The 27,396-nt window shown below is 39.3% G+C and overlaps 1 protein-coding gene across 3 annotated transcripts; it reads right to left on the bottom strand.

Annotated features, from left to right (window-relative positions):
• Positions 1 to 1,771: 1,771 nt before the first annotated feature.
• Positions 1,772 to 27,396, bottom strand: LOC103133546 (gamma-adducin-like). 3 transcript variants are annotated; one of them, XM_016667961.1, is made up of 15 exons: positions 27,263 to 27,396; positions 19,308 to 19,550; positions 16,994 to 17,138; positions 16,087 to 16,238; positions 15,657 to 15,737; positions 12,690 to 12,839; positions 12,209 to 12,352; positions 10,967 to 11,065; positions 9,747 to 9,920; positions 7,426 to 7,686; positions 7,100 to 7,216; positions 5,730 to 5,819; positions 4,797 to 4,920; positions 3,682 to 3,777; positions 1,772 to 3,332 (listed from the first exon to the last, which is right to left on the bottom strand). In XM_016667961.1, the coding sequence occupies exons 1-15, from the start codon at positions 27,329 to 27,331 to the stop codon at positions 3,082 to 3,084; spliced, it is 2,196 nt and encodes a 731-aa protein (XP_016523447.1). In that variant the 5' UTR covers positions 27,332 to 27,396; the 3' UTR covers positions 1,772 to 3,081. The 3 variants fall into 3 exon arrangements, with proteins under 3 accessions (XP_016523447.1, XP_007545384.1, XP_016523448.1); XM_007545322.2 differs by lacking the exon at positions 27,263 to 27,396 and adding an exon at positions 20,163 to 20,460; XM_016667962.1 differs by lacking the exon at positions 27,263 to 27,396 and adding an exon at positions 20,167 to 20,460 and having other exon boundaries at positions 19,308 to 19,558.

The raw sequence follows: 27,396 nt of genomic DNA, 5'->3' as shown, positions 1-27,396 counted from the left end.
CGGTAGGTTGGTGTAGAATGTGACCCCAACTGGAGTAATCTGAAAAGCCTGAGGATTACACCAGTGGCTCTCCTGTCATCATAGCAGAGGCAAAGACACACGGTGCTGCTTATTTTTTAAACTGAAAAACACATTATCTCTCTAGCTATCTAGATATCTATTTATCTGGTCTCAGATAAACTGAGTTACGTGTGTAGCTCCGTTTTAACCCATTCCACTGTGGCTCATGCTATAACTTTAATGGTTGTCGTCCCTACCTAGGATGAGACAAAGGATGAGTTGTGCTCATTGAGATGTTAAATACACTTTTCACAACTTTGCTATGTTCTTGCCACCATTACAGGAGTTAAGGGTGCTTTGAGAATATAAAGTAACAGCAAAAAAAAAAAAAGGGAAAAAAAATAAGGTTTTCTTCAAGGATTGCCATCTTCACATCAGTTGTGAACAGCTTCCCTGTCCATACTGAGGCGTAGCGTGTTGAGGGAAAGGTGTTTTGCATGTTGGGCCAAAACGTCAGATCTTGATTTGATCTGTCATCTTCAACATGTTTACTATTCGACTTGTGGAAAACTACAAATGAGACGCATTGTGGCTTTTTTTTCCCCAACAGATCGTCTTACCTTATAGATCTCTGCTGCTCTTCCAGAGTCACTGTAGTCATGTTGGCTGCTTCTCTCATTAATGATCCGTCTTGGTAACTTTCCATTTATGCTGTACTCTTTATGATTTCTGGGCTACTGATTGAACACGGGATTTTGAGGTTCTCAACATGTGGGAAACTGTTGTCTTCTTTAACTTTAGTTCTTGGTCTCAATGATGCTTTAATTAATTTTCTCTTTCAAATCTCAAGATCTTCATAAAACAGCTTTATTCATGTCAAGTTATTACAAATGCTCTCCAAGTACTGTTTTGTTCAAAAATGTTTGTAAAAGTATAATTTTCTCTGTGTTGGTCCATCAAATAATATTCCAACGAAATACATAAAGATTTGTAGTTCAATGTGAAAAAATGTAAAAGGTTCATAGCATACTGGTGGTCTGTTGATTCTATAGTTGTTTCTCGACAATAGAGACCCTTTGTCCAGAGGTCAGAGCTCAACGCTGCTACAGGTCAGACATTTGTCACCTGCTCTTTACCCTCTGCAGCCTGCTGCAGACAGGGCAGAAACTAAACTGAGCTTTGTTATCCACATGCTCATTTTAGCAAATATGGAGTCTGATGGTGGTCAAGCACAAAAATGGTAAAAATCTAATAAATGGAAAGATGCATTTACAGCCTTAACAGAAAAAAAAAATACTAATCTTCCTCTCCATGTGTTTTATGGAGGTGTGTGCGTGTGTGTGTGGTTTAAGGGGGTCGTGAAGGTGCAGATCCTGTCACTTCCCCCACCACGAACACCTGTTGGAGACACCAAATCCCCTCTTTTGTCTTCACAGCCCCCACACTCAGGGTTTTACCATGACAACGCTCATTCATATCATGGCTGAAGGCTGATTATGCAGCTTCACATGGGCAATTATCACCAGACGGAATGAATGCGTTGTTTTCTGATGGTTGGGGGGGAGAGTTTAGTGCATTTTAAGAAGGGGGGGACTGTTGAGAAAAGCTTTATTTTAAATGGGAAGTGTAATTTTGTCTAGCCAAAAAAAAAAAAAAAAAAAAAAAAAATCTAAATCAAATTGCATCTTTTTCTTTTCTGCATGTCAGTGGATTTTGGATTTTAAAAATGAGTTGCATATCTTATTAGAAAAGGACGAGAAGTGAGAACAACTTACGGAAGAAATGTTTTATTCAGCTAGAAGGCAGTATTAAAAAGGCCAACACTGAAATAAGGCAATACAAAGAGCAATGTAAACAAAAGGGGAAACACAAGCACACACTAGCAATACAAATGTAAACGCAAAAAAAATAAAATAAAATATGGAGCTTAATCAAAGTAAGTAAAGCTACATTGTAATACAGGGAGTGTTAAAATATTGATATTAGATTGTTCTGTCACGTTTTTAAAGAGTCGTTTCCATTTGGCTTAGCATAACAAAGGAACTGCACAAAAACAAAACTATTTACAAAAAAAAGTTCACTCCCTTTGGGTTCAAACTCATCATTCACATTATTGACTGGGTTAAAAATATACAATCCTCCATTGTACTTCATGAAAAACTCCAACAGTGAGCAAGAAGAAAAGCTTTACAGCCCGATACCTTCATTTTGACAAGTTTAACAAACAAAACCAAGTCCTCCAATCCACTTGCTGCAATCCACACTTGGCACTTACATAACTGCCATCCCATAATATATAAAAAAGTAGCTATTAGTAAAAGTCAAAGTCATAAACAGTCACTTAATCAGCTTCCTCTATTAGTCACAGTTCGATTCCTCATCACGAATACCGTAAAAGCAGCAAACATGTGAACACGTGTAGAAAACGACATGGATTGATACCGTCCGATTCATCACAGCATGTTTTAGTGTGTGAGTAAATAAAGGCCATCAAATCATTTACTACCAAACACTATACTGTTATACATGTCATATAAACCCACGTATATTATTACATGTAAATATAACTACGATTAGATTCAAAGATCAAATACAAATCATACTGTTTCTAAAGCTAAACATCGTTAGAACGTTAAAACTTTTAAAACTACTTCTGTCACTGTTAGCTAAACGTGTTTTTAGAAAATCCTAGATTGCCGAATACATTCAACAATTTGTGCAATAATAAGAAACACACGACAGTTTAAGGGATTCCAACTTGATGTTTCATTGTATGAACTACACTTTATGATACAGATGACAGCCCATTATAAACATGGGTAAGAAGTATAGGAATGCCGTTTTGCATTCGCTAGTGATCTGATTTACGATTCATTTGAAGCTCTCAGTGGTCAGTCACAAATTAATAAAAAAAAAATATATTGAAAGAACTTGGAAAGATAGCTGTGAATAAGGGGAAACACACAGAAGGCTCTCCTATCAGACCATTTCTCTTATTTCACTTCCCTTCAACACAACGAAAATAAGGCTTTCATTTCACGCTTTCCCCCCCTCATGTAAAAAAAAAAAAAAAAAAAAAACTCAAGCTTCCGTCTTTCCCTTCTCCTCCTTCTTTTTCTTACTCTTTTTTAGGAATGAGGGAGTGCGGAACTTGTTTTTCTTTTTCTTGGGGGACTTGCTCTGGCTCTCTGGGGTCTGGGCCTCCCCCGTCTTCTCCCTCGTTGTTATGGAGATTTCCACTGTTTCTGAAGTGCTCACGCTCAGCTTGGATACCTCGATGCTCAGATCCTCCTCCAGCTCAGACAAGTGGTCCTTACCGTTGGGTATTGAATCTGTTGACACATAAGACAGAGTCGGAGACGAGCTGCAGAAAGCGCCTCATTTAATCACGAGCTAAACCATCAATTTGCTATACTGTGATTTACAAAAGCATTCCTGCTCCTTGGATTTGATCATATTTTAAAGTAAAATTAGATCGACAGACAGATTGATTATACATTTTATATGGTGGGGTCAGAGTAAGCGGGGGGGGGATGTTTCTGATTTGTACTTATTAGGACTTTTTCCATTTTACTTCACAGCTACGTTCTACTTTCAATCACATACGACCCTACTATGTTGACGTGTGAAAATATCCAAGGAGCATGAATCATTTTGTGAGACAGCTGATTTTCCGGTTACCTTGTTTCGCTGGTGTCATTATCGGAGAAAGTGACAGGGAGATGGTGGAGCCATCGAATGTGGTCATCTCATCAGCATCAGTTGCATCTTCATCCTCTACAAAAGACATGAAATCATAAAAGGGCGGTTAACCATCCAACGTGGCAGCCACTCCTTCGTCTGATAGTTGCTCAGACGCTGTCAGCGTCGCAACGCACAAACCAAAGTAACCCAAACCAAAATTATTAAACAAGCTGCACAGATCTGCTAAAGCTGACGTGTTTCAGAAATGACACGTTATTAAGGGAAATAAAGGTGACACTCTGCTGCACAGTCGTAAACACATTCCTCTCCTGCACGCACATTTCATTCCCGCCTGCAGTAACAACCGAGACATGAAGGGTTTGACAAGATTGAAGTCTTTGCTGCTCGTCCCTCATCGTCCTGTGAGCCGACTGAACAGCGCCGAGCACAGGCTGACAGCTGTGTGTCCCAACGCTTGTTTGCAGGAAACTTCAAGGTTTCCTGCTCATCTTGCCTTAAAGTTTCCCCCGGCAGAAATGATCCCACTCTGGGGTGGACTAATGAACTGCCTGGAAGACAATCTAATAAGCTGCTGTGTACAGGTGCATCTCCATGTATTATAATATCATCTCAATATATTACAATATTAATTACAAAAATTATGTATTTAGCGATTCAGTTTGTTATGTAGATTTGCTACATAGCAAACTGGGTTTGGTTTCTGCTCATTTTGATAGTTGGTGCTTACGGCTAATGGAAAGTCATAATTTAGTTCCTAAGAAAAAAAAGGTTATATTACATGAACCCAATGAAAATTGTTTCATTACAGAGACAGAGGCACCCTCCAGTGACACTTGTGTTTTATTGGAGGGAGCGGCGGTGAACCAATCAGCCCCGATTTCTTACATTTTGGGTGATTGAGGATCGGGCGGTATCTACAAGTGAAAGCAATCTTATCTACCGTCAGAAAGATCTGAAAATCAGACACTGTTCCCTTTTGCTCTGCCATGGGAGACACAATCTGATCACTGTAATGACAATACTACTACTTCTGCTGATACTACTACTAATAATAACAGTAATAATAATAATAACAACAACAACAATAATACCTTCTTCCCCTTGCTGCTTTCTTTCCACCAGGCTCTTATATTCTTCCAGCTCCTTCTCGGTGAGATCATTGAAGGGGTTGGGAGGAAGAGTCCGGGTCAGCTCCTCATCTTCAATGATGAAAGCCTGGAGGAAAGAGAAGTCAAATTTTATCACTGTAATTTCTAGACTTATAAGCTGCTACTTTTCCCCCCCCCGCATCCTGTGGACAGCTGTGATGCAGTTAATATGCGACTTTTCACCAACGGGTTTCAAAAGGCTGGACCGACAAAGGCGTGATAAAGACGACAGCACAAGCGAAAAGTGAATTTGCCTCAAGATGGAAGCGAAATCGAACGCGAGGTTGAGGATGTGTGGGAGAGGCCGTTCAAATCCGACACAGAAGACGACGATTCCAGTGGTTTCGTGAAGGAGGAATATGAAGAGAATAATCTGTGATTTTTCCTGGTAGGCTGCTGTATTTTTGTTTTAAGCCGCCGTGTTTCAGACACTGTTTGGAAAGAGCATTTAAGATATATATTTGTGCTACTGGTATGTATTTCATTAAAAGTTGCACATTTCTCACCGAGCAGACATCAAAATCCAATGCAGTGAAATCTGCTGTGGTGAACAATGTATTTGCAGTTCTTAATTGTTTGGATTTCATAAAATTGTACACATGATAGTTTACAGCTTCTATTGGTCAACATGGTGCAGTACCAGTTAAAATAGCAGGAGACAAAATGCTACTGTCAGTGCAGAATACTTTAGGCCAGGTTTAGATTAATGTTGAGGTTTAAACGCTTATCTTAATTTAAGGTTCTCCTTAAGAGGACTCCTTTACGTAGAACTACGTTTCCATGAAGCTATGTTCAACATGCATAAGGAAAGGACAAAAGCTGGCAAACTGCAGTTACAGGTACTGAACTCTTAACATCACATAAGCGTATACTCACTGGTCCAGGTTTGGTGTCCACTACAATGCCTGCCAGTAATTGAGATTTTGGTCCTGGAGTCATCTGATCACCCCTGTGTTGTTCCTTTATCTGAGAAAACACATTTAAAAAAAAAAATGCATATACAAACATTTTGACAGGATTTTAGAACAATACAACACTGGTAAAAACAAGGAACATAAAGCTGTTCACTAAGTGGATTCATCAACTCAACATAGATCCTTTTGGATACTTGGGATAAATATGTTTTATGTCATACAGATGTTTGTAATATATAAAAGTCGAGAGAAATATCTGTTAATATTCACATTTTATTCAGCTTACAAACTATGGAGCAAATGTAGGATACCCAGTTAGTATAATAATACAAAACAAAGGATATCTTGAATTACTTTCTAAGTGCTATAGGCACCAAAATGTATTCTAGTTAATATGAAGCGATGTGGTCATACTGAGCGAATTTGTGTTAGTTACTTCTTGTGAAGTTCAAAGTAAAAAGATCTCCGGACTCTATTCACTCAAGAAATGAGATTCTGTAACCAAACCTCCCTTTTCCCAGAGATAGAATCAGCTGACATTTCTCTTTTTCTCTCTCGTTTTATTTGGGATAGAGACGTCTCAGAGAACCATTACGAGTCTTAAGTCATTGTTTGGCTTTCCAATGCTACTCTAACGAGGCAGTTTGTTGATTTAGCTGAAAAACCTGGTCTGCCAAAATCAGGATTAGAGACTGATGAATTATTCTGCCTGAAAATCGACCAAGTGGATTATGTGTTAGTTTGAGCTAATCTGTTTTATATGAATAGTTCACTGTTCAGAACAGCAATTATATCAGAACGTCAAAGGAAAACGAACGTACTGCATATAGATTTTTTTTATGTTTGCATATTCTTTTCAATGTGTTAAGATGCATCTTTTATTTTATTTTTTTTTACTTCCTGTGTTCACATAAAAATGTATATAGATTTTTTAAATTATCACTTATTCTTATAAAAGTAAATAGTCACATATATTCATTCATATTAGTGTTAAAATACAAATTTACAGTTGGGTTTTTTTATTTGCTAGTATTAAAATGTTTCATTGTGTTTATAATTTAAGTAAAAAAAAAATGTTTAAATAAAAAATAAAGAGCCCACCCCTCCTTTAATTAGCTGGTAGCCCAACTATTTGTAAAAAAGCTTAAACATTTTTTAACTGGTTGTTTTCTTACTGGTTACACTAAACAGTGAAAATAACGACATGTTGTGTTTTGTAGTCAGATTACCTGATACTGACGATCAGTAATTGTTTAAATAACATGTCTGGTTGTTATTTTGAAAGTGATATCCTGAAACCGAGAGAAATTTTGTTGCGCAGAAAAAACTGACCCGGTTCCTCTTATCCAACACCTCTGTGGGATTTGTGTTCAGTGGGACAAACTGGTTAGGGTCCTCGATTTTTATCGGGGTCCCCACGCTGTTGCCTGGCTGTGATGATTTCATCCACTGAAAATAACCCAAAGCAGATTCATTAGAGAAATTAAAGTAACAACCGCATCTAACGCATGCTTTCTTCCAAACCAACCACAAGAGGGCAGGCTTACATAAAAAGAAAATGTACTTAGCAGAGTTTGTTTCTGCAGCCAGAAGCAGAGGCCGTAACTGTGAACGACTCAGTATCTTGTGAAGGGCGGAGCTTTTAAAAATCAGTGTACCATGATTTTGGTCCTGGGGCTGACATCCCCGCTGGGTGACTGCTCGGGAACGTTGACCTTCAGGTAGCTGTGAGGCGAGGTGAGCCACCTGGTTCTCTCCCTCTGCTGTTTCTGTGCCATGAACTTAAAGGGGCTGCGCAGACCTGGGTCACTGTCGTCCGACGGCACCGCCGACACCGTGGCGGGGATTTCCACGTCGTTCTTGGAACGGGGCTTCTCACGGACAATCGGGTTCCGATAAGAGTAGCCTGTTCTGTATCCCTGTCAGGTCGCGTGCAGAAGGGACAAACAAATGACTAAATGCAACAATTTACATTAGCCGGGCATGAGAGCTGCACTCGAAAACATTTAAAACGCAAACAATCCACAGGCCCCAAAACAGTCGTTTCCATTTAGCTTTTAAATATTTAAACAGACCAAAACATAAACAAACTGTTTTTATGGATTTGCAAAGTCCATGAATGAGAAGATCAAACCTTTTTTCAGTTTGTTAACACATCAAAAGCGGAGTATTAATTAAAATGTTTAGATTGAGGTTGCTTGTGCACCATCCCCACAGATATATATACATATATGTATGTATATATGTATAAATGTGTGTGTGTATCTGCCATTTTTCCACATTGGCCCTTTAATGCAACAGAACAAGCCGGATGGAGCCTGAAGCACAGTTTTAACCAGCACGTCCTCACTAACATGCAAGGACTGAAGACGCATAAAAAATGAATTATTATTTAATGGTATATTCCATTCACAATCTGAGGGATTCCTCAAATCTGCTTCATTTAGAGATGCAGCAAGATCTTGACTTGAGAATCAGATAATTTTCAGACGAGCAGAAACGTTCAAACATTCCAACTATACATATGAAATTATAATAATCATGACAATGTCAATGTCAATACAAACGTGACAGCAAAGGAGTTTTTAAACATGATGTGGCATTCTTTATTGTAGAAGTTGTCAGTAAAATACCACAGGAAACAGGAAAAGAGCTGGTCAATCATTATAAAAACGTTTGCCTGCTGTAATACTAATCAAAATCTTGATTATTGATTATTATAAAAAGGGCATTACAAAATACCAATTTTCGTAGATGTAACTGAAACAGTCAAACAGTGAAAGAAGTTGTTCTGAAAAAAGGAAAAAGAAACAATTCCAATCAAAGCGTCCATTTCTGGGGTTTGCAAGCATCATCAGAGATTACTGAGCTCACAATGAGTTCTGATTTGTATCAAGATAAATGTATCTTTTAATAATTATAAATGTAATGACAATTGCCCATCCTTAGTGTGTTCATTCGGGTTATGAGAGAGCAATAAAGATAGCAGATAACAGGAAGGCTAAATGGAATAAAATGAGAATTTCACTTCTGTCTGTAATGGCAAGATTTGGAAATGTTGCCAGCATTTTACAAATATCACATTTAAAGTAACAATCTACATTCTGTCTATAGGACTCCTAATGCTAACCACGCTAATCGCTAACATAAGAACACTAAAGGGTGTTATCCGTGACAATAATTATGGATAGCAGTTGACGGCTTCAACGCTGTTCTTCGTACTTCTTAATATTTGGTTTTTAAAAACCAGACATCATAAATCCCATCTGAAATTCTGACCCGTCTCAGTTTCTTTTCTTAGTTCAGAAAACTAATGCACTCAACCTAATTTGTTATTCTTTCTGCAAGGGTCTATTGCTTATGATTCATTCCTCACACAACTAGCCCACTTCCCCTTCTGGTTTAAAAGGTCAGACCACCATTTAGGCTTAATGAACTTGTATTTTCACGCGGTAGCCCTTAAAAGCCTTTGAAGAAATGCCAAATATAAACTAGCTGAAATACAGCTGTTCCAATAAGCGGTCTGTGGTTCTCTTAGCTGCCCACAGCGTTCGTTCCCGTCTGAAAAGCTGTGATCGAGTGGACGGGCGGGTAATGACTCCACAGAGTTAACACAGCTGCAGCAGCTGTTTGCGAGAAGTCCACTCAGACTTACAGCCTGACATCTCGTCTGTCCACAGAGCGAGCCGGATGCTTTTTATTATCAGAGCCGGTGCAAAGACAGCGGCTGCAATCAGCCCACAGAAATCCTTAGAGAGGTAAAAGAAAAAAAAAAAAAAAAAAAACACACCCTGGAAATGGTTCACTGGACTCAACAACTTAAAAATACAAACACGCTCCATGAGGGGAACGGGAGTACAATCACATAACAATATGATTAATTTACGCAAAATATTACATTAACAAACACATGTAGTCTTTTCATTGTGTTCTCTAATCAGTCACTTCCTTTGGGAAGGTGAGGTGAGGGTTCACTCACCAGGTTGTCCAGCATCCTCATTAGGGACTCGAACTCGGCCTCGCCCACCTTCCACTTGACCTCGTTGTCAATGACGACCCCGGCGGCAGCCACTCCCTGGGTGCGGGGCTTAAACTTGTCCCTGTCCAGCAGGACAAGGTCGTCCATGGTGCCTGAACACCTCAGAGAATTCACCTAAACGAAGCCGTCAGACATGGGATTTCATTTTGCTAGTTCTTTGTTTGCAGAGTGGTAAAAGCTAAATTATCACTGCGTGAAGTTATAATTTCCCTCATGGGTACAATAAAACGCACTTCAAAAATATTCAAAAGCAACTCAGAGATACTATTATACTATATAATGGAGGGAAGGAAGAACACATGTAGGGAAGAAAAGTATGACACAAGGAAGGAGTAAGAAGTAAGAAGGAATTAAAGAAGGAGAGGCAGAAGGGACATTTCTTTGCAATGAAACAAAAAAGAACAAACATCAAGAAGAAAGAACAGGCAAAAAGAAATTTTACATGACAAAAGAAGGTCAGAGAAAGACAATAGGAGTGGGAAACGTAGGAACAAAAGGGCAGGAGGGAGAAAGGAAGGACACAAGAAAGAAAAAGAGGGACAGACGGACGTAAGGCACAGCATAAGAAAGGCTAGACAAAAGGAAAAGAAGCCAGGAAGTAAGACCAGAAAAAATAAATTTAGGTACGAAGCATAGAAGAAAGCAAGAAAAGATGGAACTGAGGTCAGAAGTAATGAACGGAGGAAATAAGGAAGAAAACAAAGAGATGAAGAGAGTTAAGAAAAAGGAAAAGGAATAAATTCCACAAATGCTACATATTTGTCCATCCTCTTCTTTTCTTTCTCTATACCTATCCAGATCTGGAGAATACAAAGGTCTAATTCTGCACATTTTCAGACTTCCTAGACTGTGTAGGAGCTCTCACTGCAAATTTGTGACCAGAACAACAAAAAAACAAAACAATCCAACCCAAGAAAAGCCTCACCCAGTTCATATTTGACTTAGATTTGCTTGGAAATCCTGCATGCCAGACATCATCTGCTGCGTGTCTATTTTAGGCGCTGGCTTTATCTCATCCGTCTGACTCATTAATCAACGTATGATGAACAATAACTCGGCTACCTTAGACGGTGGCGAGTATGAGTACAGGGACACACTTGGGCTGAAATGAGCCCGACGGTGCAGCAGAGGGTAACCGATGAAGAGCATCATTTGCGTACCTGGATTTCACAGGCTTGCTGTGAATGGTACACGTAATGAAAAGCCTCTTCCACTGTTTCTCCCAAGGCGAGCAGCCCATGGTTCCTCAGAAGCATCACCTGAAAAACACATCATGGGATCATGGTATGTGATCTAGCTACTTCAAAGGTCTCGCACTAGTTTCTGTTTTTCTGTTTGAGTTCTAAAAAAACAAAACAAAACAAAAAACTGGATAAGCTTTGATTATTTGAAGCTTGTGAACAAAATTGCTCCATATTCTGCCCGGGCTAACATAAATCTATGTGTTCCGAAAGAAAACAAAAATTGAGCTCTGTTCTCGGCTTTGAAGTTTTAGTAAAACTGCTCAGTTTCTATTGACTGCTTTTGCAGATGCATATCGTGCCTTCAGAGGGTGGGAAGCCTTATGCACTGGCAGCGAAATCTGCAAGGTCGTTGTTTTAGGGGTTGGCAGCAACTACAAACACTGGAAGGGTAAATACCAACCGTATAAAGTTTTCATAAAATAATATGCATGACGTTAACTGAACATTTCATTCCATAATTCATGAAAAATACTTAAAACACAAAGAGAAATAAACTAACACTAAATGGTTTAATGACATGGGTGTGGAATCTGAAATGTGTAACATGCAATGGGAGCAAACTATGAAAGCAAACTTTTATATTTCATCATGTTTCAAAATTAGTTGTGTTCTCCTCTTAATTACTTTAAATCTCTAATGATGTGTTTGGCACAACTAAGATGTTGTGCATAGTTCCCACACACAATGGTTCACAATGTAACATATTATGTTTTTTCTAACTAGTAAACATCAAAACAAAACTGTACATGTTTTAGGTCAATATACCGGCAATATTCATATTTGCTACATTTTAGAAGTACCCTCTTTAGTTTTTATACCATGACTCCATGTGTTTTTGGCACATATTTTTTAACATTCAAATTTGTTGCTATAGCCCTCTTTCGGTCCAATAACCATCTGTGTGCAGCAACAGATGTAGTCTTTCAAAACAGAAATTTATAGTGGAACATCTCTGGAAAAGTTTTGAGGCTGTATCTTTTTAGAAACTATGCATACAGTCTAATAATTAAGCCGTGCCTAGTGGCACGTACAGCCATGATTAAACCGGTTCAACAAAACATTCATAGACTCCCTTGTGTGTGAAACATTATGATATAATAAGCCTGCCTCATGTTAATGCGAGCAAGCTGTTAATGAGGTGCTTCAGTTTCGCGGTACCTTGGCAGTCGGGCCCAGCGCTTTCTGAAACTCCACCTTCTCCTCTTTATTATCCAGGCAGCCATGGTAACCGAAGCAGCTCACGTCTCCCAGCAGCAAAGCCTCCTGGGAAATGGGCAGGATTCCACATTTCATCGAGGACACCTGTTAGCGTGGGATGAAAACAAGCGAGACTGTGATGCGCCAGCGTCTTCAACAGAAGCACTGATTTTTTTTCTTTTCTTTTCTTTTTTTGCTCTTGGGCACAAATAAAGACGCAGTTTTATAGCGATGCTTGCAGTGTGCTCTGCGTTTTACAGTGAGGCTTCAAAAGGGATGGTAAAAATACATTACAGGGGCCTCTGTACCTGAGCCAACCAGGCATGCGAGAGGCTGCTTTTCACTTGATCATGTTTTTCAGCTGTAAAGCAGCAACTTTTATGTAGAGTTAAACAAAACAAAAAAGAAAAACTCAATTAAAATATGACCGGGGCATACTTACAGCAGCCGTAGCTGAGGTGTGTATATGGATGATGCATTTCACGTCGGGGCGCATCGAGTAAATGGCAGCATGAGGAGCGAATCCAAAGTGGTCAGGGCCCAGGTCAGTGGAACCCTGGTCCACAACGTCACCCACTATGTTCACTTTTACCTACATGTGATGCAAGAAACAAAAACAAACAAAAAAACACAAGCCCATACATAAAAGCAAATCTGCGGCAACCATCCTTCCTACTCAGGTCTTTATTAACTTGCTGGATGGTGATTTATTGTAGGTTCAACTTTGCATGACGCAGCCACCACCGTGTTTCACGGTGTGTTCAAGGTGATGTGCAGTGTGAATTTTCTGACAAGAGCTTTGCATGTAAGACAAATAGTTCAAGCTGGAGAAAGAATTTCAATTATTGAAGTCACGGATTGATGTCAGCGGCTATGTTTCTCTTTTGTATTTTAATTTCGTTAGAATGGGGTGTGATGTGCTTTTAAAAAAAAAAAAATCATACAGCCTGCTTTATGCTGCCAAAGAGGTTATTTTTAGATGGGGTTTTTATTCTACCATCTGGCAGTGATCAAGCCTCGTTTTGGTCAGCGAAACTAAACAAAAAACAAATAAAAAAAAAAGTGAATAAAACCCATTTATTCTTGACTCAGTAATGGTGACAAATACATCTTCATATAGGACCACAGTGTTTTTTGTCATTTTTTGGATACAAAAACTGTTTTTTGTATCTATTTGTATTAAACTTGTCTGATTGGATATATATCCAATCAGACAGTGGTATATGTGGTATATGAAGTATTTAAAGTAAAAAAAAATATAAAGCAGAAAAAATCTGGAAGTGGTGACTACCTTTTCCACAGCATTGCAGACTATATAAATATAAACGTTTAGAAGTAAAATAGATGATTGAAAAATACATGAAAAATGTAAATGATCAGACAGATAACAGCTGTTTCCAATGGCTTTTTATGGAAACATAAACTGGCAGCACCAGCTTTAAGGCTGCATCTAAAACTCAATTTTTGCATTTTGTGAATCAACAGAGCAACCAATGAAGCTCTTTCTTGTACTCAGTACTAGAATCAGATCCTTAGTGGTTTTTATGAGCGCACACAAGCATTGGTTAAGTTTTCCATGGCCATATATCCACTATAGATCTAGATATTTTATCCTTGCCCTGCTGTGTTTTAAATTTCTTTCAAGGATCACAATGCAAGACGATAGTTTATCAACAAAAATCACTGCATTTGTCTTGGTATCTCAGGAAACAGTTGTGCTATACTATCTTACCAGCATAATTTATAAAAACAGCACTTTTGTGTTTGTGCAGTATAAACTGTGTGCATGTTATTTCAAGCAGGATTTACAAAACAACCAGACATTGCAGCGTTTATAAGCATGGTCACAAACAGGGTATGTAAACTGGCAGTTTTTGAGTGAGAGCCACCTCTGTGCAGCGCATTGATCTGCAGTACATTCACTATGTGACATACAATATTAACATAAACAGCAGAAAGAATGGCAAACTGAGCTTTTGTTATTGCAGTGATAATTCATTTGGTACTTGCCACACATTTAATTGTTTTTTATCTCGCACCAAACAGATTTAAAGTGAAATTAACTCTAAACAATGCTCTCTCGCAATAATGTATTTTAATTTTTGGTCTCCATGATACCATCCTCCCACTGCTAATCAAAACAGACCATTCATCACAGCAAGCAAGCAACTGCGCTAAGACCGGTTTTATGCATGAAACCGTATGGACTGTTGCTAAGCAACCACTATCCCTGGGTAAGCCCAGTGGAAAACTCCCAGTAAAGTTTCTCATAGGCTTTGTAGCAAAATAAAACCAAGACTGATAATATTGTTTTCCAATATTTACCTCAGGTTGTTCAGAAGTTATTTTTAGCTATTAGGCTTAAAACACGTTAAAAAGCAAGCATAATCTCTCACAAAAGTACAAGTAAAGAATATAGCGTTCTAATAATTCTGTCATCTAACAGGTCTGTTCGAGAAAGAATAGGCATAACGAATAACGTTTATATTTTATTTACAGATTAGGAGGTCCTCAAGAAAATGTATTCTTATCTGAAAATGAGAATCAAGTTACTTATGATGAAAAGTCACTGAAATATACCTAATATTTAGGGTTTTAGCTGGATATTTACCATTAACTAGAATAACCAAGCTGTTATTATTTTTGAATGTGGTACTCACATTCAAAAATACTGTAAAAAGTAAAAAAAAATCCTGATATTATTTTTATTGTGTTGTATTCTGTTTCATGAGTGTAAAAGGCTCTGCGTGCCTTTTCTTTATTGCAGAATGCCTTTGGCTCATTTTAGTTCAAAAATCATTCTTAGAAACCCTTCAAAGGCCTCATTATACAAGGTGTTTCTGTGGCTGTTAGAAATTTTGACGACACATGAAACCATATGTGCTCTGATTCTAGATCCTTAGCTTAAGCAGAGAGGTATGCAGCACATGTGCCTCCACCACAAATTGCTGTGTAAGGAAAGCCCCGCACACAGACACTAATTAGGGCATTTGTTCCCACATTGCATGCTTCCATTGTGACAACTATCCTGAACCGTTGCAGACAGTCTGAGCAAAACATGTACAAATTCTGTCCTAGCAACTTTCTGAAAAAAAGGGTAAGGAAGTAAAACAAAGCAGTCGACACAATATGAGGCACCTACAGCTGTGACACCAATGACATTTCTGCTGCCTTGTGGCAAAAAGGTTCTGGGTTCGAATACTGGCCTTACGTAGTTCCCCCTACAGTCCGAAGTAAGATTGTTGTCTCGATATTCCTAGTTAAACACAATCATCCAGTTTTCGAACTGAATGAATTCATAGCAAATGTTGATGTTTCAGTGAATTTGGGCAAAAGATGGAAAACAAGATCATTGTAACACCGGTGGTAACATTCAGTTAGTGACATCTTGCTCGGGCGTTGTTCTTACCAAATTTGCTGCCGTCACCTCAGCGAATGACAGGCCTCGTGGACTGATGAGGACATGGTCCTGCTCTTTGCTGACACGCACCTGTTACGCAGAGAGATTTATAAGCTCACTCCTCGGGCTGTGCATATCAACACTTCCAACCATGTGAGAGAAAATTCACTCTGGCCAACATTGTAAAAGCCGATCTGCATTGACGACAGTGAAGTATAACTCTACACATAGACAGAAATGTGACTTGGCTTCTCAGAGCCGTTTCGACTTGGAGATCTCAGATATCTACACCATTTATCATTTATGCTTTCTGAATTAAAGAGGGATTCCCTCTGTAGACCGCTAAAGAGGTCACAACGCCAAGCTCACATACAGAAATGCAAACCACTGCATAAATAAGCAGCCGTCCACCGAAGCGTGACAGTGAAGTTGTGCTCACAGTGATGTAGGAGCTTGTAAAATGAGCCCAGTTGAAGAGATCAACAAGCCTGTAGAGGGTGGCCAGTTTGCAGCGGCTCTGCTTCTCTCCTTTGGCAAAGGACGGAGACTCGATGCTGTACAGGTCGTTTACTGGAGTCACCATCCCAAAGCCTGCAGCGAGACATAACAGCTTCAGTGCATTGGTCCGATTCAAGACTGCAAATCAGAGTTTACGTCTTCATGGTCTACATTAGTTTATTCAGTGTTTACTCACTCAATTTAACAAAACAAAGCAACTCTTCCTTTTCCGTACTTGTCCAGATGACATGGAAACCATGTAACCGAGGTCCAGATGCAGGGTTTTGCTTTTATTTTATATCCAGCTTCCTACAAACAGGAAACTGGAGTCTCCACGGCTGAATGCGGCTCCAAGGCTAAAAAAGGTCTCACGATTCCCAACGTGAAACCGGAGGATATTTTTGGCCTTTACCTCCATATAAGGACATATAATGATACAGAACTCGGCCTTCTTTTACAGCCACTCTGGCTTTTTGAAAGAAAGGTTTGCATAAGCAGTTTCACAGCCACTTCCTCCATGGCATGATCCAAATGTTTATAACTTCTTCATGACCTCCTTGAAAACTCCCCTGAGGCAAACCGTCACACTAACATAATTACCACTGCAAACTGCTATAATTCTTTACCAAGAGTGGTCATGAGAGACGCACACAATGAAGCACGTTGTCAACAACTTTGTGCCTCTTCTGCAGTTTCGGGGTTGTCGAGCGTCACAAGAGTCTGAGAATTTACCCTCTAACAATGAGGTTAATCAGGGTGCAGAACACGCTCGTACACATGTAGCGCGCTTAGAGTCAGCCGGGCCCGCAGGGTCGAGGACAGACTCTTTTGCAAACATAGCCACTCACTGATGGGTGAAGTCAAAGGGCCAGCTCCTCCCACGGTGCTGGCCATGACCAGGTCAGCAATTTGCCTGAGAGCCAGGAGACCAGAGGGGTTGTTGCCCTTCGTCAGCTGATCCTGAATCAGGCCCTCCAGCTCATCTTTGAACACCTGTAAACAAGGCAGGAGAAGGAGGAAAAACACTGTTGTAAATCTCGCGTCACCCTGACAACTGGGACAAACACAACCTTGACCTCATTCCGGCGTCTCCAGAGGATGTGTCCGGGGAGCGCGGCTCTCCTTATTACCACTGTACACAAATCACCAAAGCTTATTAAAAGGCTCTTTGTGAGGCTGTGAAAAGGGGGCTTCATTAAAAGCAAAGAGGGGACGAAGGGGGGTGTACATTAAACCCGACTATCGATTTTTGCATGAAGAACTTGCCAGTGAGTTCTGAAACAGCAATATTTTTCTTTTTTTTTAATTTTATTTCTGTGGGCTACAGCTGAGCTCTGGTATTCTGCTCCATCCATCCACAGTTCCCATGGTGATGAGTTTCACTTGTTGTGCCTGTTATGCAATGAAAGAGGAGTGTGGGCTCGTCTTATTTCTATGCACTTCATTGGCAATTTGTGCATTACACCTCCCGGTGCTTTAGACGGTGCTGCTTTCAGCTGTACAGAAATAAAAAGCCTTCTGAAGCAGTTCGGGAAGACTTTCTGAATTTCATCAAAATACAGAGAGAAAAACTGGGTCTCATCAGAATATATCACTGTGGGCATGATATTCATGCATTGCATGCCGATTATATAATTAGTTTGCTGTACTTGATGTCCGTACATCATGCAGGTAACTCTACATACTGAGAGTCGCAGAGAGTGGCTGAAGCATTGTAATGACAGATTAGAGCCGTCAGGAAATGTGGCTTTGCCACAATAACATGATCATTGCAATATTTAGCAATTAATGGATGATTTCCTAAAACTGTGATCCTATAAAAACAAAAATAAGTAATGCAGATAAAGAGTGAAGATTTTGAAGACGATAACCCAACAAGTAGAAACTACGTTGGTATGAGGTTAGAATGCCATAATTTTACTGTATTTATGCAAAAAGTTTAGATAAAAATTTATAAAATTACATAAATAATTTAATTTAAAACAGAATAGAATAGGTAAAAGTGTTCCTGCTGCTCCTAAAATACTTTAGCATATTGATTGTTGTAGATAGTATCTTATCTCTGGCCCTGGAACATGTAGGCGACATTGTTTTTCATGTGGTACGCCTGAAATGTTGTGACAGGATGAGTGAAAAAATAAAACATAATTTTATGTAAAATATTTATATGCAATATTATTTTGATAGCACACTAGCAGAAAGTAAAATAAACACCTGATGAAGAGATCTAACTTAAGAATCACATCAGTTTTAAAGGTATATCCCATTTTAATGTCTCTTCATTTCCTTCCAAAAAAAAAGAAAATCTGAGTATTGCTACCCAGAGGCTTAAGCAGTTTTCATGCCACAATTTCATACTTTTCCTGATTTACGTTTCTAGAGTCCTCCATCTGCTTTTAACCTGTTTTCAATGTTTAAATACAAACTTCACTGTGAGTTTATGGCAACTTTACTGTGATTAGATTAAGGGATGCAAGGTGGGACCAAGGAATGATGGACATATAAACATCAAAAGTCACTTCTTGATACTTTTACATAAACAGAAAAAAAAAAAAAAAACTACATCCATATATTACAGTTTTCCCCATTGTATGGAAAACCCTGCAGGACAAGCTGAAATTAACCAGTTAGTCAGCATATTAAATGTGGTACAATCTGCACTTGGCTGCTTAGCAGGTATCCTGCTAGCTATAGTTCAAAGTGCTGCATTAAAAAAGAATGATGGCTGGCACTCCTTTCGTTTCAGGCCAAGACTACTAATGATTTTAGCAACCACATAGACCTTAAAGGAGTCAAATTTACCTTTCTGTTGAACAAGTGTATTAGCCTTTTTTTTAAGTGAGTTCAGCAACATGTGGGGGAAGGTAGGAGATGCTACATCTTCCTTCTCTCTATAAAACTAAATTCTGATACAGGACATACTTTCATGTTTTGCAAGGTAGCTGTTCCTTTACAGTATCATAAGTTAAACCTTTTTGGCAGCATTTCACAGAAAAACAAATTTACTGTATAACATTTGTAAATGCAGAAAGATTTTTTTAAACATGGAAAAAGAAAGCATCTCACTGCCTCTCTGGCTCTAACACCACCACTCATTACTCATACACAGTGAAAGCTTCTGTGTAGGAGGAAAGCAGTCTCATGCAGCTCGACTCTACGTACTGGACTCTGCAGGATCTGGGTGACCCTCTTCTTCTGCTCCATCATGTTGAAGTCCTGCCTCAGGTCCGGCGACAGGGTCCGGTTGCGCTGCGACTCCGGGTCGCTGTCGCCCGCGCCGTCCAAGTGGTGCTCCTTGGAGTCACTGCCGGACAGGGGCAGGGTCAGGGCCCCGGCCGCTCGCCTCACGTCAACCAGACTCATGTCTTGTCCTCCTCCTGGTCCTCCTCGGTGACCTCCTTTTTTCTGAAAAACACGAGGATCGCCTCACCTCAACTTCAGATTCAGATTCAGGCTGTCAAGGCAACCGGTGTTATTTTAGCTGGGAAAGAAGCTGTTCTGGCTGCAGCAGTGACTCATGTAATTACAGTGATATAGACAAAAGAGACCAGAACATTGTTTTGTGACTGAGGCAGATTTGTGCAAAGCTGCATTAGTCAGAGATGCTTTGAACATGATGGAAGAAGGGAACTCGTTGGACTATAATTCCACAACAAGACCACTGATGCATGTAGATCCAAGAACTCTTTCACCCCCCAAATGTTAGGCTTAAAAACGCAACCCCCCTCCGCCCCCCACTCAGGAAAACTGTAAAGCATGGTGCAGGATAAACAAAGGTAAGGGCCTGTTGTAAAAGAGCTCACGTTGAAAGCAGTTTGCACCTGGATGTGGAGGAGGTAGGAGACAGCATTTACATTAGGCCTGCTTAAAAGTTGGGATTACAGCACTACAACAAAGCAGACAACTTTAAAGCATTTAAACCACAAAAAAAAGCAACACAGAAGATGATGCACATAAAAGTGAAACTCGAATTAAAGAAAACAAGACAAATGGAGAACTCCTTGCATTAATAATTACCTCTAAAAAAAGTCCTCCCAACTCCTCCAGGACGGCGTGATGTCGACTTTCTCCAACACGGACTGGGGTAAAGCGGAACAGCGCGGCTGTTATGGTCGATTCGGATTCATTGTGTTGGGGTGGGCGGGAAAAAAAAAAAAAAGAAAGAAAGTAAAAAGCCTGCGAGGCGCAACTTGTGCCGCTGCTGCTTTACAGTATCCAGACGGAGCGGGACTGCCCGCTGCGGTCCTCTCAGTGCTGAGCCGAGGAGTGAGGAAGAAGAGCGGCAGCGTGGAGGAGGATGTGGGTGTGTTTGTGTGGGAAAAAGGAAAAGTGACCATGTGACTCCACTTATCCACCCACCACCGGGGCCCCGCGAGCGGGACAAAAGAGGGGGTGCTTATTGTGGACGGGATGTTACAACTGCGCGCTGAAACTGAAGGTGTCTGAATTTTCAGCCTGATTTCGGTCGTGTTTTTTTTTGTTTTTTTTTGCCACATGGATTCTAAAACACCCTTTAAGCAGGCTGATGCGTGAATTACAAAGAAAAAAAAAAGTTTGTTTCCTTTATGTGTCGGTGAATTATCACTTATTGTATTTGAAGACAGCTGTCTGTTTATGGCTCTAATGTATCGAAACAGATAATGTTTCCCTCCAAAAAGTTTCCATATTGTAAGAACTTAAAACTCGAGTGACTCCAACAAATTGTCTACCATTTTGATAAAAATAACTTCACGTGTAGATTTAATAATAATAATAATAATAATAATAATAATACAGAGGTTCTAACACCACTAAAGCGTTTCAGTAAGTTTCGCTGCAAAAGCTTTTACATGCATGCTTTTCTCTAAATATCTTTATATTCCAACGCTGCCAACATAAATGAAGGTAAAATTGAAGTGAATGCAGCTGTGCCTATACAGTTTGCTGCAGGAGCATCAATAACCCTTGACCTTTTTTACATATATTTTAGTGGGATTCAGCAAACTTTAAAAGAAAAAATATACTTTGACTTCTATTAAACCAAATATGCCTCGCTGTTCTATGAGGCCTTTGGATGTTTGTTAGAGTTGTGGATAAAAATGGCTCTTTGTCTTTCCTCTGCCTCTTTTATCTGCTCACATGCTTGCATAACCGTAACATTTAAGACAGTCACACATAAATAAAAACTGATTAAGGCAGACCAACACCCCCTTAGAGCGGGTGCAGAATGAGAAGAAGATAAAAGCAGAACTTGCGCTACAATCTTTGCTTCACTTTGGTGTCACCCTTAAGGTGAGCTGAGTGGAGCCCAGCACTGTGAATCTGTTCCATTTGTATGACTTGCATGGCTTGTAACATTTGATCATTTTCGGCATTAAAACCAGTTTTACACTTAACCAAAACTCATTATTTCTCAAGGTAATTGACACTGAGGGGTTTTGGTCGGGTCCTGGAGCTGGTAAACGGACGGTGGGTGAAAATGAGGAGAATGGCACAACAGCAAATCCACCAAGGCAGAGCCACCCAACTAATCTGCAAGAAGTGGAGGAGCAGGCAAAAAAATAAAATAAATAAATAAAAAATCATGGTAACTCTGGCAGAGCTGCAGAGTTCCACAGCTCAGGTAGGGGAATGTGTTGATATGAGACAACTAGGAAATGTGTACAACGACAGTTATTGAACCGTGGCAAAAAGAAAACATTTAATAAATCTTGTTCCCAGTTCACTGAGCCATGCTGTTAAGACAAGAAACATATTGAGGGAGGTGCTCCAGTCAAATGAGACTTAACTGGAACTTTTTGGCTTAAATTCAAAATATGCTGGGTAGAAAACTAACTGTGCTGGAAAAATAGATGGAGCTACACACGTGGCAATACTTATGGGAAAACCTGGAGGGTATAAATGTGCACAAAACATTGTGACAAATAATAAAAACATTCATTATTGTCCATCTACTTTACTATTATTTTTTCCACACAAAATACATTGAAGCATATGGTTGCAACATGATAATTATAAGAGAAAACATGAACATATTTGCATGGCCAGATATATCGCCTCTCCTTTGTTTTATGTATCCGCTGCTTTGTCAGTTTCAGCAGTATTCAGATGCATCCCATAGGAACTGAAATCAATTCTGGAATGTTTTTTTTTTTTTGTACACTGCCCACGTATCCCTGCAAACTTATTATGCCTTTAGTCAAACACAATCAGACACGCACACCTTTATCTTTACTTGTGGCGCAATACAGAGGAGGACTGGATCGCTGACTGACAGGAAAATTTCAGGAAACATAGCAGAGTCAGAGAGGCGGAGCAGATATGTGATCTAATGGTTCACGTAATGAAAAGCAGAACTTTCCCCCTCTGGAGCAACGTGACCCTTCAACCCACCCCACTGCCCCGCCACCAAAAAAAAAAAAAAAAGAACAACCCCTGAGCCTGGCAGAGTTCCCAATGAAACCACATGTAAGCTTAGACTCCTACACACAACAGCCTCCCAGCGTCCAGCCCCCACATTCTTTCGGACCACTTGAACTTTTCAGGGAAGGGAGTTTTATCTGGAAACTACTGACCGAAATTCAGTTAGCATAAGCCGGCACTTTGTTCACACAGACAGCCATCAGGATGCCTGCGATTGAAAAGCTAATATTTTAATTTTTTTTTTATGGAGAGATTTCTGTGATTTATTAAAAGAGGCAGGCACATTGGAGCCACCAAGAAATAACTCAGAAGGTGGGGAAAGGTCAAATTCAGATCCTTACGTTAAAGAAGAATTTAATGTTAAATTTGCTAAAAAGAAAAAAAGGAGAACAAATAAAAGATTAAAATGTAGATTCTCACCTGACTTCGAAAGTATCCAATGACCAGCAGCTTGTTAGAATTCAAACAAGCCAAGTAAAACCACATTAAATTCAGAAAAATGAACTCAAGACACTGAAAATGAAAGACAAGAACAAGTTTCCCATGATCGGGGGTTTCATAGAAAATCTGAAAGTTGTCAGCTTGTCATGCTTGACGAGGAGCTGCTGTGAAATCCAGAGGGACCTTGGCTCAGAGACTGAGTCAGAGTCGTGTCATGTCTGAATCTTTCAGAAGGATGTCTGTAAGACCACAGCGCACTGAGAAAGTGGGAAGCTTGAGTCCACCTTTGACCCACCCAGGAGTTTGTTTTTATCTCTGCTGGTGATGGGTTTGTGGAGGCTTGTGCAGAATTTGGTTTCTTTGACTGAACACACAGAAAAGAACACAATAATACAGGTTTAAAAAAAAAAAGGATTTGTTATACAGCATCATGCGTCTTCTCATATCGATTTAATTGCTAGATCAATGCACATTAGCTTCTAAAATCACCAAAAATTCACTGATTTAGAAATGAAATGAATCACTTTGTGCATCAAATAATTCACGCACAGCTATCACTAAACATTAAAAGTATTCATTCAATTTTTTAAAATATATTTGCTAAAATATTTCTTGAACAAGCGGCAGTCCCTTAATTGTTTCTGTAAAACTCCGGAAAGTTTTAAGGAACTATTATTTTGGCTCTTTGGTCACGTTTTCTGCTACTCATCCCATGAGAGCTTGATGAGCGATTGGGTAAAATTTAAAATCAAAACAGAGTCCACATCTCCAGTAAGCAATTGTTTCTCAATAGTCGAGGGTCCACTGTATGAAATGAAATGAAAGATGCTCAATTCTTTCTTTAGTTTGTGTCTTTGGTGCTGAAAGCCAATTGGTTCAGGTGATTCTGAGCCTTTGGATCCTTGCTTCCTTGTCCTTTTCACTTGCAATTCAAGGGTGATGTTATAATCAAAAATAGTCAGCATAAAATCTTTATTTTAAACTCCTGAGAGACAAATTGTTGATATAGTTTCCTCAACATTGAACAGCTCGTAGCTGAACTGATAACACAGTTTCACTCAGGAACCATGAAGTATTCTTATCATCCCTATTAAAATGTTATCAAGAAATACCTTAAAACATTGTAATTAAAGTTTTAGTATGGGTCACCCATCCAAATATACACAATAATATGATGCAGGTTATTGTGTATTGTGTGTTCTTTTTATTTGAATGGCCTTAAGAGAAGCTGAAGAAAGACATGAATTTCAGGGAGCGATTTATTGAGCTTTAGCTCCATTTTTGGGTCATTCTCCGAAACTATTCGTACATCTCTAATTGTCTTGTAGTAAAAATGAGACTACTGGTGTTTATGTCTGTTTCATATGATGTTACCCTACATGATGAAACATGGGGGAATAAACAGAGATATATGTGTCTTTCCTTAGAGAACAGGTATCCACGTTCACATTTTCACTCTGTCCGAGAAGAATGTACTATGCATCTTAACTAATAATAGTTGAAGCACTGGAATAGGTTGTTGTTTGCTGAACATCAATTAAAATTATTGTTAAGGTGGGTCCTTGCTATCTGCTTTGCATTTTAATATTATCAATTGTTTGATAATTAATCTAGATTGGTGTAGGAATAAGTCACTTTGGCCTAAACGGCTCAAGTAAACACAAGTAAGGATCTCGAAGCATAAGCAGTACATCAATATCACCGCTAATGCTGCCTGATTGAACTTTTCCTCTTTAATTAGAGCCTGTGGAAAAGGGAGTGTGTATTTTCTTAATAACCAAAGACATTCTGTCTTCTTGAATGGTGAGATCACAACTGTTTCTGAATTGCAGAAAAAAACATGAAATATTGACCACGGTTTTCTCAACCCTTCCCTTTTTGTCAGCGCAATCGCTTTTATCGCTGAGAGCAAGCTAAATGACACTGGCTGCTGTTTGGGGCTTGACGGTACGGTGATCTGGGACTCTTCAAGTTTCGATTTCACAGCCAAGTTTTTCTTGATAAAACTTTAGCCTTAAAAATTCTAAAGCTCAAAAGGATAATGGATGGCTTTATATTCAGTTTGACAAAACTTTAAACATTTCAAGTCAGTTAATATATTATCATATTTTATATAGACATGACATAACTCTGTGTCATGCACAGAGTATGCCCACTATAGAAGTAAAATGTACTACACTTGAAGGTGTATATATTTTAGAGCTATAAAACCCATAAATTTAAAAATACGAAACATAAATATATTCTGATCTTTTCAAAGCAGGTAAATAATTTAAAACCACTTTCTGACAACAAACACGTCTTTGCAGCCACAAATCTCTTAAAAACAGGAAGTGTGTGCCCTATTTAAATGACCATATGAATCTGGAGTGTGTGACTGACTGCTGTCTTGCATATAATACTTACTTTTTCTTGATTAAAAAGGACCATTTCATGAAGCTTTTGTATATATATATATTTCAAATGCATTCAACCACCTACTGGCAGTAGAGAAAAAGGATGTTGCAAGACACTTGGAAACAAATGTGCTGGGAATCTGGGTGTTCGGTGGAAGTAAACACAGATGAAGACTTTCCTATCACTACTTTTGTCATGAGTGGACGTCCTACGATGCACCGGTGCTGCGTTCTTCATTCTGAATGCAACATTATCACGACTCAGGGAACCTTTGAGTGAGCTACAAGAAATCAGAAAATCAGAAACTGACACCAAGGTCAAACTTTATGACTTAAAGAAGGAAAAACAATGCACTGCGTGCAATTACACCGTGACAAGTAGGACGGACCAGTTAGAGGGAAGTGTTGTGCAAGCGACTTTGAATTTCTGCAAAAAACAATAAAATTTAACAGTGTCATTGTCTGGATTTATTTAGAGTGCAAACTCCAGCTTTAGTTGAAAATGGCTGGGCTGCACCCCTCTATGCTGGTAGGGTGGTGGGAGGGCGGAGGGGTACCACAGAGAATCCACTTTGAACTTGAAATAATTCACGTTGTTACAGTTGGAATGGTTCCCTCTTCGGCAACTTACACATGCTCGTAATTACAGTCAGACACACACACACGCGCACACACACACGTACACAGATTGCAGCTGTGTGGTAAAAGGCAGACTTGTTTACAAAAGTGGAGGAGTTGGCTGGAGTCCCCACTGTGGTTGATTTTGGATGGCCTCCAGTGGTTAGTATGTGGTTCAGTTCAAATTTGGTGGAGGTGGTGTGGCTGTAGCTTTTGAGTCAAAACTGATTGAAACAAGGACATTTTCACTTTTATATGTCTTAAAAGTCTCTCTTACATTTAAACTACATGCTGACATTTAATAAAATATCAACGATTTGACCAGAGTGATGAATGAATGCAGGTTTGAAAGAACTTGGCAAGCTACTAAAGTCAGCTTAATCTGAGCTAAAATTCGTAGCACGCAAAATATGTAAAGAGATATGAACTGTCCAAAGAACAATCGATCGCGAGGGTGAAGGGATCTGGGTCATGACCTGCCTATTTGATTTTATTGGAGCCTATAACTTACATCACCAGACACGCATATTATGAAACGCCGTGCTCCCCCAGCTCCACATGCAAAGTCAACAAATGCTCACTCAGACTAATGTTTCTGCTGGCCCACGTTTATTGAAACCAGCTGTTTGCAACCTCCGCGGATGGAGTTGACAGTGCAGCTGCAAACAGTCCATTTAGTGGAGTTCAGCAGCGCCAGGGTGTTATCTAAAAGTCCAGGAAAGTAAGACGAAACCAACAGGATTCCTACACATTTCATGTAAAAAAATGTTCACTTTTCCAGACTCCGTTTACATGAGCTCGCTGTCTATATTATACCAATTTAAAGTATTAATACAATAGTGTAACTTGCTGCTGATGTTTCTGCACTGACCAGTCTGAAATATGGAACTTGTGTTGATGGATGAACAGAAAGGTCAACAGATACATGAATGGCTAAACAGATAAACAAATGAATTACAACACATAACACTTTATTTATGCGGTACTTTTAAATTTCAACCAGGTCCAAGCAAAGTGCTGAACAATAATGATAACAAAACAGTAGGAATGAATGCATATATCCTATTTTTCTTCTCTCATCCAAATCTAGAAAATAATTATTATAATTTAAATGTGCTAAAAGAATATATGTTGACATATATTGTGTCTTGTTTCAGTTATCAGCACTTCCTCAACCATCAATCCTCACTTATCACTGGAGCTCCTGCATGCTTGTACACTCTCTGTATATAAGAGTAACAACAAGTGAAATGAACACACCTTACAGAGTTGGCTGTTTTCACACTTATCCTGTTGCAAAATTCCTCCGGTTTTATTTCCAAGTCCCATGGCTCCAGGCTCAGTTAGATGACTGTTTACATTATCAGCAAGAGAAGGGTCATCTGGTTTCCCAG

The sequence above is a fragment of the Poecilia formosa genome, unplaced genomic scaffold, assembly GCF_000485575.1.
Source record: "Poecilia formosa unplaced genomic scaffold, Poecilia_formosa-5.1.2 Scaffold12, whole genome shotgun sequence".
Taxonomy (NCBI): Eukaryota; Metazoa; Chordata; class Actinopteri; order Cyprinodontiformes; family Poeciliidae; genus Poecilia; species Poecilia formosa.
Note: the sequence above shows the minus strand (reverse complement) of the source record. Positions and strands in the feature narration are given on the sequence as shown.